This window comes from Peromyscus maniculatus, chromosome 6 (assembly GCF_049852395.1).
Source record: "Peromyscus maniculatus bairdii isolate BWxNUB_F1_BW_parent chromosome 6, HU_Pman_BW_mat_3.1, whole genome shotgun sequence".
NCBI lineage: Eukaryota > Metazoa > Chordata > Mammalia > Rodentia > Cricetidae > Peromyscus > Peromyscus maniculatus.
This window is the reverse complement of record NC_134857.1, coordinates 50,778,326-50,790,641: the sequence shown is the minus strand read 5'-3', so window position 1 is coordinate 50,790,641 and position 12,316 is coordinate 50,778,326. Positions and strand designations below refer to the sequence as shown.

The 12,316-nt window shown below is 44.2% G+C and overlaps 1 protein-coding gene across 1 annotated transcript in view; it reads right to left on the bottom strand.

Moving 5' to 3' along the window:
• Ppm1l (protein phosphatase, Mg2+/Mn2+ dependent 1L) overlaps positions 1 to 12,316 on the bottom strand; it is a 284,889-nt gene that overhangs the window by 77,982 nt on the left and 194,591 nt on the right. The window contains exon 2 of the mRNA XM_006972641.4: positions 4,622 to 4,796. Within this exon, the coding sequence (XP_006972703.1) occupies positions 4,622 to 4,796 (175 nt within the window). The remainder of the gene's footprint in view (positions 1 to 4,621; positions 4,797 to 12,316) is intronic.

Below are 12,316 nucleotides of genomic sequence, written 5' to 3'. Positions count from 1 at the left end.
AGAAGAGAGCTCAGAAGTGGAGAGCTTAGCAGCAGTCCAGGAAGCCGCTGTCTCAAGGCAACGTGGGGTAAGATGGTACCACTGGGCAGCCTGCTAGATGAAAGAAAATCTTACATCTCTGCTCCCGTTTTCCAGACTCCTGCTCCAGGCTTAGGGCTCTTGAGCCCATCACAGGCTCAATCACCCCGCTCTCCTCACAAATCCTCCCACACAGAGAACGATAAACCATACTACTGTATCTTTAGCAAAGAAAACCATAAGTTATTTATTCATGCACAAACACACAAGACAATTAAAATCAGAATGTAAGGTCACTTATAGAAGCATTAATAATACATTAGCCTAAGAACAACACACAGAAAGCTTCTCTCCTGCCCACTGTGGCAGTGAACAGCAGCAGGTCAGGGTGCTTCCTCAGATAGTGAAAGGCTGTTTCAGTTGTTTTCACAAATCAGGTCATTGCTTTTCCTCCTTGGAAATTTCTCTATGCTAACTCCAATATATTGAAATGTGCGGACATGTACTTCAATTTAAACAAAAGCAGTAACAGATAAAAAACAAACCATATCTCACTTCTTACTCTGGATTTTGTTTAGCATTGATAAATGCTAATGATACCAACTAAATCACCTTAATGAGAACTCACGAATGGACAGATCTCAGAATGTTTTCTTTCAAAAACCCGGTGGCTTTCCTATGTTTGATTTGGGTTTTTTGAGACAGAGTCTCTAGCAGTCCAGGCTGGCCTTCTTTATCCTCCTTGCCTCCATCTCCTAACTGGCAGATTATGGCCATGGATTGACATGCGAAGTTGCAAAATCTGCTTTTGTTTGAATCATAACGTCAATCTCACTCCCCATCCATCACCAATTGTTTCCCTGTCCACAGGCAACTACAGGAAACGCTGTGGGGTTGTCTCCTCTCACTCAGGTATGAGGTAGCTGTGGGGTTGTCTCCTCTCCCTCAGGTATGAGGCACAAATGACACTGGCAGCGAGAGAAGTTTGCACCCATGTGTAGCCTTCAGAAATTACAGCTCCCCAAACCTCCCAGCCTCAGGGTCCCAGGAGCATCATTTCAGAACCAGAGGGTATCTAGGAGATTACACTCATGCTATCAACTTATAGGAAAATGGACTTCAGTTACTTGAAGCCACCCATCTGGTTGGCCGCAGATTTAGGAACAGAAGCTGTATCTTTTGTTTCTAATCCCAGTGCCCACTTATCATCCTAGAACTTTGCTATTCCTATAGCCACCAAGATCTAAGCCATTCAAATGACAGTCCTAACCCAGTGCTACAGTCTATATGCTATTTTTTTTTTTTCATCCCTGTGATGAATCCTGTGATGACCTGGATACGAAGTCTCCCCTCCCTGCAAAGCATTATGTGTTGAAGGCCTGGTCTCAGCTGATGGTTCTGATGCCTGTAACTGGGCCATGGTGGCTCTGATCCACCACTGTGTTGACCCATCAATGGGTTCATGGCATTATTGGAAAGAAGGCAAGGGAAACGGTCCCCAGGACCCTTCTCGTCTGTCTGCTTCCTAGGCACCAGGAAGTGAGCAGCTCCACTCCGCCCTGTGCTCTGGCTGTCAGGATATCTGCCCTATGGCAGGCCCCCAGCTATGGCCGAAGTCGACCACAGCAGAAGCCTCTGCAAAGGAGGCTAACGCTCACCGGTTTGGAAAGGGCTGCTCTCGTGTGACAGCCATGGAAGTCTGAGTCACTTAGCAAAACCTTGTCCCCACAGGGATGCCCCTTGAAAAGTGAGCAGGCCAGGAGGGCAGGCCCTCTGGAGGAAGGCTGATGTCCTTATAACAGGGGCTTCAGGAAGATTCGCTCAGCCCTTCCAGCACGGAAAATTACAGGCAACAAACGGCTGTTTTATAATGACGCAATTCCTGACCCTGAGCCTGCTGACACCTTCATCTTGGACCTGTCGTTGTCCAATATGATGGGAAATGACTTCAGCGCTCCATCAAATAACAGCGTGCAGGTTCCAGGCAAGACTGGAACCTCTGCTGTCCTTGTCATATCTGTAAGTTCTGTGACGTGGTCTGGAAGTAGCTTCATTCTCTTATAGCTCAGGCTAGCCTCAAGTTCACTGCGTTGCAGAGGGTAACCTTGAGTTTCCGCCCCTCCTGCCCCCACTTCTAGAGTACTGGGATTGCAGGTCGCTCTGCCAAGCCTGGCTCTGCACACACAGTTCTTGCTCATTTCCCATGTCTTTGATGAACGTCGGGTTGCTGGAGATTGGATATTTGGACTGTGGGTAAAGAAGGTTTTGAGTTTCTTGTGTTGAAAGGAAAAGAGAGGAAAACAGTTCTGTTTTTGTTGTTGTTTTTTAAAGGCAGGAGCAGGGGAGGAGAAAAAGATCTGAGCCAATGCTGTAGACAAGGTTGAAGGATCCCCATCCCCGCCCCCATTAATTATATTTTACACGTTTGGAAGCCACAGATGGTGATAACTGCCATCAAGTCACTCAGGCTGACACTGCAGTGGGTGAGCATTAGGGACAAACTGACCTCTCCAGATACCAGGACGTTCCTAACTATCAGCCCACTCCTTCCTAACACTGGGATAGTGGAGTTTAAAATGTGAGAAAGCAGAAGCTGAGACATCATGGGAAGAGGCCAAATACCGAAGCCAATGAGGATCTTAGTGTGGGGTGGTTATCTCCCAGCACTGGATGCTGTTCGCTTCTAGTCTGGACCCTTCTTTTACGATGTAACAGCTTCCTTCTGAGTAGCAATATCTTTTCCTATTTGTCTCCTCTTACTTTAGTTAAATCAGTAGAGCATGAGCTACAGAGGAGGAGGCAGGGACCTTGTGGTTTACAGCAAACAGTGTCATTTATTCATCCGCATGTATCCAGCCTCCACCAGCCCTGCCACCCTGCTCGGACAGACAGCAATGACCAAAGGCAGGCAGAGCTCATGCTGTGAGTTCCACAGATGCTGCTTAGTTTCTCAATGCTTCCGAAGAATTTCTGTCTCCCAAGCAAAAGGGTCCTAAGAACACCTTAACATGGTCTGAGAGATTGGCAAGATCCAAATCTGTCTTTATGCAGCATTAGTGGCATTAATCAGCCACATGATTTCTAAGGACCTCATGATCAAACATCATATCCTTTATTATTAGAACAACCCAAGGGAATATTAGCTCAATTATATGAAATGAAAAACAGAGGTTCTAAGAGATTAATGTTCTAAAGATCTCATCAGCACTAAGCCTAGAAACTTGGACCCTTGAACTCTCAAGCCTGTGTTTATTTATTTCCATTGCTCACTGATGAATTCTGCACTGAAGGATTTGTCTCTAAAGGCCAAGGCCAAGCGTATGCACATGTCTGAACATGCCACAGGCCTGTCTGATGCACAAGGCTCTGAGTTTATGTGGTGCAGGGGATCAAACCCAGAGTCTTGTGCTCGCTAGGCATACTGGCTAGTCTGTCAGCCTGACTCAAACTATAGTCACCTGGAAAGAGGAAACCTTAATTGAGGATCTGCCTCCTTCAGATAGGACTGTGGCATGTTTGTGGCACATTTCTTTTTTAATTTATGGTTGATGTGTCTGTGTGGGGAGGGTGGGGGTTGGGGGGGTGCTCAGCACATGGTACCACTCCAACAAGGTCCTGGGCTGTACAAGAAAGCAGGCTGAGCAAGCCATGGGGAGCGAGCCAGTGAGCAGCATTCTTCTACGGTCTCTGTTTCAGTTCCTGCCTTATGTTTCTGCCTAGACATCCCTCAGTGATGGGCGGCTACCTGGGAGTGTAAGATGAAATAAACCTTCTCCTTCCCAAGTCGTTTCTGGTCAGTATTTTATCACATCAATGGGAAACAAATTAGGACACGAGGCAAGCACTCTACTAACTGAGCCACACCCCAGCCTTAAATTCCATTTTGCTAAAGGTTTCAACAGGTCTAAATAATATTGCACTCACACCCCAGCCTTAAATTCCATTTTACTAAAGGTTTCAACAGGTCTAAATAATATTGCACTCATTGTCCATAAAACTGGCTTAACTTATAGACTACATAATGATAAAAATGGCATGACTGGGGAGTCTGTCCATGGCTTTGCTGGAAAGTTTCAATGGAGGGGATAAAGGGTATGCAGCCAAACAAATGTCTGCTGTGGGATCAGAGAACAGATAACATTTGAATTATTGAAGCAAAGAAAGCCGAATCCAGCTGAAACATAGAAGGGGTAAAACAAGTACCACTTGGGAAAACACAATCTCTGATATTAAAAAGAAATCACCCAAATCAAATAGAGCTGTCCGATTACTGATGTAAAGGATTCCCCCTAGTATCCAAAACCGAAGTGACTGCACAATATTAGGAGACAGCAGTACAGCTGATAAAGAGCCAGAAACACGCCATTTACAGTGAGCAAAAGCTCACGGGGACTTGATATGTGAGCGCCATGGATCAGTTTTGGCACTAGAAGAGCGGAGAAGAAACTCACCAGTAACTGGTATAGCATGAGTCCAGTTTGCCCTTCATCACCTACTTCTGAAAAGCGGCCAGATTTAGTCCAGGTCTAGGAGTTCTGTGGTGTGTGTGTGTGTGTGTGTGTGTGTGTGTGTGTGTGTGTGTGTGTGTTAATAACAAACATACCTGCTTCATCATAGGATACCGTCAACTTTTCCAGCATTTCTCGGTCAATTGACAAGATCTGCTGCTCAAGGATGGTCTGGTAAGATAGAACACTGTTTTCTTTGTCCTTCTCATAATCCTGAAGATGCTGTTTGAGGGCCTCCGGGAGTCGGGATTTCACATATTCCGCTGCAGTCTGTAGATAAACAGAGAACTCCATTATACTTCTCATCTTAGGATTTTCATTGACCCTCAGGTGTGACAGAGAGAACTCCGAGTGCTGTGGATCGAACCTCCAGACACACACGCCCTGTCACTCTGACTTTTAGACTGCAGAGTCACACTGTCAGACCCCAGACCCCTATGAGTGTTCTATCAGGTTTAAAGGCCCGAAAGATAATGGGTTGCATGTTCACAGGGGTAGCACTCAGACTTTCAATCCCAACAAATTCAGAAAGGCTGCATCATGATCATTTTTCTGGCACACATCTGCAAAAGACATGTGCATCCTCTGTAGTGCACATCTCCATTGTACACTGCGGGTCTCCACCCACAGAAGACACTTCCCTCCTGTACGGTCCATACGTCACTACTGTGTGTTGCGGGTCTCCACCCACCAATGCTCAGAAGAACTCTTAGGAAGTGAGTAGAAAGGAGAAACTTCTGCTAAGACTCAAGATGAAGTACTGGGACACATAAGAAGAGGGATCTAGGCTGGCAATGCAACTCAGTGGTAGAGTGCTTGCTCTCTGGGTCTTAGGTTCAATCCTCACACTAAATAAATAAATAAATAAATAAATAAATAAATAAATAAATAAATAAATAAATAAATAAATAAATAAGAGATAGATAGATAGATGATAGATAGATAACCGAGCAAAAACATAAAAGCTTACTTAGAAAATAAAGAGATTTAAAAAAATGCCTCTTAACCCTGAAAAAGGCAACTCTTTGCTACTTAATTGTTGTAACCTTATATATACTATTATTATTATATCAATTTGTTCCTTTTGTCTGTTTGCTTCTATATCCACTGCATAACACTTCTCCACTAGTGACATCATAAATTACATGCAGAGAGTCTCAACCAGCTAGGCCCACTCCCGCTGGGGACTGGAGGGAAGACATACTTTGAAGAAGGCCTTCCTGAAGATTCTGATGGGTTCTTTGGTAGAATGGGTGGTTGAACACTCTTTCTCCCTCCCAGTTGAGAATCATTATGATGGCTAAGCCTTACTTTATGGGAGACATTAAATGGCACAGTGATATGGATGCGCCAGAGGAATGCTGTAATTCCTAAATCGTATCTCTGGAGAGAGTCAAGTCTGACATCTCCTTATATTTCACTCCTGTTTCATCCACATAATGTCTGAAGTTAATAATCCAATAATGAAGGTCAAAATTAGGATGTACTTGGTGGTTCACGCCTGAAAATCCAGTAGAAGGTCATCCTGGCTATAACAGTGAGTTCAAGGCCATTCTGGGCTACATGAAACTGAGTCAAAAACAAACAGATACACCAGAAAAAAAAAATCGTATCTGTAGCCACTAAGGAATTTCAAAGATCTTGTTAATAATGATCAATCTGGTTTGGGCTAAGAATAAAGCAAAGACCTGTCTACATAGTTTATATTCTAAGTCCTGTACAACTATTAATTGTGAAATATTCTAAGGTATGGGCCAAAAGTAAATGAAAATTCCTCACATTCCTAGACTAGAAGAATATTATTATTAGACAAAGCCATCCATAGATTCAATGTAATCCCTACCCAAAGTGATCTATGTAGTCAATGTAACCCCTACCTAAAGTACCAAAGACATTTCTCACAGCCATAGAAAAATATCCTAAAATTCATATGAAACACAATCTCAAATATGTAACATTAAGAAGTTGATTTCTGGATTGCAGGAGCCAGAGGGGTCAAGGACACCATAGGAAAACTCACAGGATCAACTAACCTGTGCTCACAGGAGCTCACAGGGACTGAACTGACAACCAGGGAGCCTGCATGGGACTAGCCAAGGCACTCTGCCTATGTGTTACAGTTGTGTAGCTTGGTCCTCTTGTGGGACGCCTATCAGCGGGAACAGGGGCTGTCTCCTACTCTTTTACTGGCTTTTGGGATCCTACTCCTCAAATTGGGTCACCTTGTCCAGCCTTAACACATGGGGAGGTGTTTAGTCTTACTACAGATTAAAATGCCATGTTTTGTTGATCTCATGGGAGACCTGCCCTATACTGAACAGAAATGGAGAAGGAGGAAGGGATTTGGGGGTGGGAAAAAAGGGGTATGGGGGTGAGGGACTAGGAGAAGAGGAGAGAGAGGAAACTGTGGCCAGGATGTAAAATAAATAATTTTTTAAAAATAAAGAAAAAAAAAAACCCAAGAAGTTGATTTCCTAGAACTAGAACACATGGTGGTTATCCGCAGCTGGTAGTGAGGGATGCAGTGGGAGGTATCATTTTGTTTTGTTTTGTTTTGGTTTTTAGAGACAGGGTTTCTCTGTCTAGTTTTGGTGCCAGTTCTGGATCTCCCTCTGTAGACCAGGCTGGCCTTGAACTCACAGAGATCCGCCTGGCTCTGCCTCCCGAGTGCTGGGGTTAAAGGTGTAAGCCACCACCACCTGGTGAGATATTGTTTTTTAAAGAGTATCTTCTCATTAGATTGGAGGAGTAAGTTTCAATAGTTCAATAAAGAGGGGTGACCATAACTAATCATATATATATGTGCGTGCGCGTGCTCGTTCGTTCGTTCGTTCGTTCGTTCGTTCGTTCGTTCGTTCGTTCGTTCGTTCGTTCGTTCGTTCGTTCGTTCGTTCGTTAGTGTTATTATATAACACATTATATTCTGAAAAGTGTAGCGCATGGCTGCTGAGTGTGATGTGGTCATCACTAAAAGAAAAACCATGTGAGGTAATTTTTGCTCATTTGTTTGGTTTCGTTTTGAGACAGGGTCTTCCTCTGTATCCCCACTGGCCTGGAACTTGCTGTGTAGACAAGGTCAGCCTTAAACTCACAGAGGTCTGCCTGCCTCTGCCTCCCAAGCACTGGGATCAAAGGTGTGAGCCACCACCACACCCAGCTGGTAATGCGTTTTCAGTTACTGAGGTTTAACCATTCCACAGTGGATATAATTTCTGTGAACTGAAAAGAAAAACAAAATATGTGTACTTTACAATATAAAATATAGAAACATATGTTTCCTGGGAATCAAAGGGAGGTCAGGGTGCTTCTTCATTTGCAGAATAAGATGATCTACATTCTTTTGGGAAAACACAACAGGTGCTGTGTACTGGCCAGGAAGAAATCCTGACGTGCTGATGTGGTTAAAAGCAAAGCTATTAAGCACCCGCTGTGGCACATCCTTTCCATGTAAAGCACACACGCCTGCACATAGGTATGAGGGGACAGAGCATGATGCATCCCAACTGTAGAAGGCACTTTTTACTGTCTGCATTTCAGGAATGTTCTCGCGGTTCCACTGCTGCCATTTAAAATGAATCTTCTTGTCGTCTTCATAGCTTCCCTCTTAAATGTCACCACAACTTACTGAGGAAGGAAACCGGCTGGAAAGGGACGCTGGCTCCCCAGGAGGTACACTGGGAAGTGGTGGGCAAGCTATGTTTGGACCACAGAGTCACTGACGATAGCGTCCAACACTTGTTTCCAGATTTACAGTTGAATTTCCCTAAATCAGATGCTGAGGATGTTACAGCTTCAAAATATCACCAAACAGTGCTCACTTTCTCTGCCAGCCAGCCAGCAAGTGCAGAACAAATAAAATTATTCCATAAAATGTAAATGGACTCAGCAGTACATTAGCATAACACATTGAATTCTAGAGTTTAATAACGAGTTTCTCCTGATGTTAGAAAACAACATCCCAACACCGCAGAATAACTATATTTAAACACACCACCCTTGCTAGTCAGTGCAACATCTGTCTTTAACAACTGTGTTTGCTGGAATATTTATGAGGCACAGGAAAGGACTCTATAATTTATCACATTTTAAAATATTGATCTATTCTTTATTACTGAAAGCACACCGCATTATTTCTTCCTGGTTGTGCCTCCTGATAGTGTTTAAAATGAAATTTACTTTCCTAATTACAATCATGCTGCAGGTCTCGAAAGAGTCTCTGTAGCTCGTGATATTAGGGCTACACTTGGGCATTTCAGTTCTGCAACCTCACACGCAGAGCTCTTGCTCAAGACTCACAAGAGGAACAGAAGGAGACAACTCTCGGTAAATATTAGATTGCAGTACGATATTTCAAGAACCCGCTTTACCCCGAGTGACACTTTAAATGGATTCAAATGGCAGCTAGCCCTTATGTTCAAGCAGGAGCTTATGTTCAAAGCATATTTTTAAATGAGACAGGAATGCTCTCATAAATAAAAGAAAATTCAAAGAATAGTTTCAATTCAAAATTTTTACTGACATTCTAAAAATGAACGGAAAAAATAAAAATCGGAATTACTTATCTATTCTTTATTTCATTTTAGATTTATTTGTTTTCTGTGCCCGGGTGTCTGGCCTGCCTGTATGTATGTGCACCACAGGAGAGCTTGGTGCCTGAGGAGGTCAGAAGAAAGCACAGAGGCCCTGGAACCGAGTTGTGGATGCTTGTGAGTCACCACATGGGTGCTGAGCATAGAAACTGGGTCCTCTACAAGAGAAGTAAGAACTCTTAACCCCTGAGCCATCTCTCTAGTCCCCACTCACCTGTTCTTTAATCAATGACAGATGCCCTTGGAAGTCCAAATCCTAATTTGCCTATTCTTAGGACTTTAACCATTTCAGAGACAGTAAAATAATTAGTATTACCAGTTTCTCTCATTTATGCAGTACTCTCCCAAGCAATGCATGCATTCATCATCTTCATAAAAACACTGAGTGCTAGGAGACAGTCATTGGTTTGGTGCCTTCCTGGCCCTCCATTTGGCTCAATGCTCTACAATGTTAGTACTGCCCACTCTACCTTCTATGAACACCTCTCCATAGGTACCAAAGGGTACCCACCAGCTTTCCAACTATTTGTACAGGGAACTCAGCCACTGAGTATGGTGGAAATCAGGTGTGGGTCCTACACATCACCATGTTCTAACAGCTTCAGACTTTGTACCACAAAAGCTTAATAGCTTGACAATATGCATGCAATGGGTACTTTGGGGTAGCTTGGGAGAAAATTCTTTGACGGTTCACAATTCACTGCCCACAGACTTTCCCTCACAGAAGAAGAGTCTGGTCTTCTATTAGGAACTAGAGCCACACTTGGTCTTCAATTACTGTTAACAACTTTAGTTTTAGGAAAGTAACAGTTCAACTCCAAGCCCCACCCTGTCCAAGCAACAGATCAAGCTTCACTCAAAGCTGTGTGGGATACTTTATTTCAGGCCTTCCTCTCCGTAACCATTTGATCTCTATTCTTTAATGTCCTTATTTAATTTCCTGCTAGGGACCCTTTTTTAGAGTTAGAATGTGGCTCAGAACTGTACATCTCAGTGACGGTTGTCTTTGGAGCACCTCCTAGGCATTCAGGTTTGTGCTGATCTAAGGCTCCGAGTAAGTTGTCACACTTACTCTGGGTGGTGGTGGTGAAGGCCCGGTGCATGAAGAGGGAGAAAGGTCATAGATTCCCTCCAGTAAGATTTGAGCAGATGGTAGCTTCTAGAAGAACTGGAGTGAAAGGACCTAAAACCTTAGGGCAGCTCAGGAAAGGTGCCCTTCCTCACAGAACCCACATGGGCTGTGCTGTACCACCCAGGCCACCTGGAGTCCTCCAGAGAACAAAGAGCTAGGGCAGAGCTTATAAAAGGAACCCTGTGAGGGGAAAAATAACAACAGAATGACTAAGGAGCTGAATTCTGGGAACCCAGCAGGTAGAATGCTGATGTTATTTCGCTTCACCAGGTGAAAACCTACTCACTATTACAGTGGTGTGTTCTTTAAGAAATAATTGATGCAGATGAAAGATCTGGGGGTGTAAAGTGTGTTTTCTGGTGGAAGGAATTCCCCTCACAAAGGAGACCTGCCAGTCAGCCAGCTCCAATTCCTTAGCTGTCTGAAGAGGAAGGCACAGGGCACCAGACTCCGCTGGGAGGGAGACACAGCAGACTCTCCCAGAGAGGAGCCTGTAGTTCTGATGTGGGCGCCAACTGCATACGAAATACTGGAAGAAAAAACAAACACTTGAAAAGCAATACAAAAAACAGCGGAAAACTGAGATAAGTTAATAAACTGATTTAGTGCCTGAGGCATGTTCACTGTTGAACAGGCTCGAGGGAGAGGTATGAAGACGGGGGAGGGAATGTGGAAAAAGTGACCAGAGGTTGTCTGCTGGACTCTTCAAGTCAAGGCACTTGAGGTAAGAGGCACTTACTGGAGGATGGAAAAGCAGTCCAGCAGGTGGGGAGTGCAAGGTCACAGAGAGGACAGGAAGAAATGAAGGTGAACGTACAATCACCAAGCCGTGAAGGATGATGGGAAGACCAGTCGGCCACACTGGCTGGAGAATAATAAACCAGACAGCGCTTACAGACAGAAAATAAACAGACGAGGCAATGAAAATCGGAAAACTATTCACACCTTTTACCCAGTCGTCATTTTTTTCCCTAGGAATTTAAAGAAAATTAACATCCAAAGATGAGTGTAAAGACCTGTGTGTGAACACGTTTACTGAAGTTCAACTGTTCATCACAACAGAAGAGACTGGGGGTGGAAGGAGCACAAGTCGGGGGAAGGAGGACAGAGAAACATGATTTAAAAACAATTTTTGTTTAGGAAATGCCATAATCAGACCAACACTTTGTGCAGTGATTTTTTTAAAAAAAATTAATGTTATCTTAAAATTACGTAAATATAAGTTTAATAAAATCATCACAAATGTACTTTAAAAACGTGTGTGTGTGTGTGTGTGTGTGTGTGCCACATCTAGCATGGCTTGGTCCTGAGTAGGGGCAGCAAGGACATGAAGAAAGGTCAGACATGTGTGCCAGTTTATTACGTACAGTCACAGTGTGTGTGTGTGTGTGTGTGTGTGTGTGTGTGTAGCTAGTCACAGTAGGAGATCTCTGTGGGTGAGCAGGCTCAGGCTCAAATATCCAGGAGGAAGCTGCAGCTGCTAGTTTTTACACACACTGGTCAATTATCCACCCTTAGACCAGAAGAAGGCTTTGCTTTTCCCAGGGAAGAAAGCCTTTGCCAGCTTCCTATAGGATGGAGACCTTGGTACTTGACATGCGTAGTTCATGCCAAACAACACACATTGACTCAGAACTTCACTTGCTCGGGACTTCACTCTCTCCCTACACATGCCTGCTTATCTGTGTGAGTACAACATGTGCTTGGGTGGCCAGGAGGTGAGAAGAGGGGACCGGACCCTTGGAACATGAATTAGAGGCAGCTGCAAGCTGCTGTGTGGGTGGCTAGAGAGGCTAAGAGTCTGGCGCTGCTCTTGCAGAGGACTGGGGATCAGGTCCCAGTACCCACATGGTGGCTCAAACTGTTGTCTGTAACTCCAGATTCAAGGAATCTGATGCCCTCCTATGGACCTCAGCAACCATGTACATATGTGATGTAAGCATGTACACTCAGGCCAAGCACTCATACAAGTAAAATAAATCTGGGGGGGGTGGGAGAGAGAGAGAGAGAGAGAGAGAGAGAGAGAGAGAGAGAGAGAGCGAGAGCGAGCGAGCAGCAAGTGCTTTTAA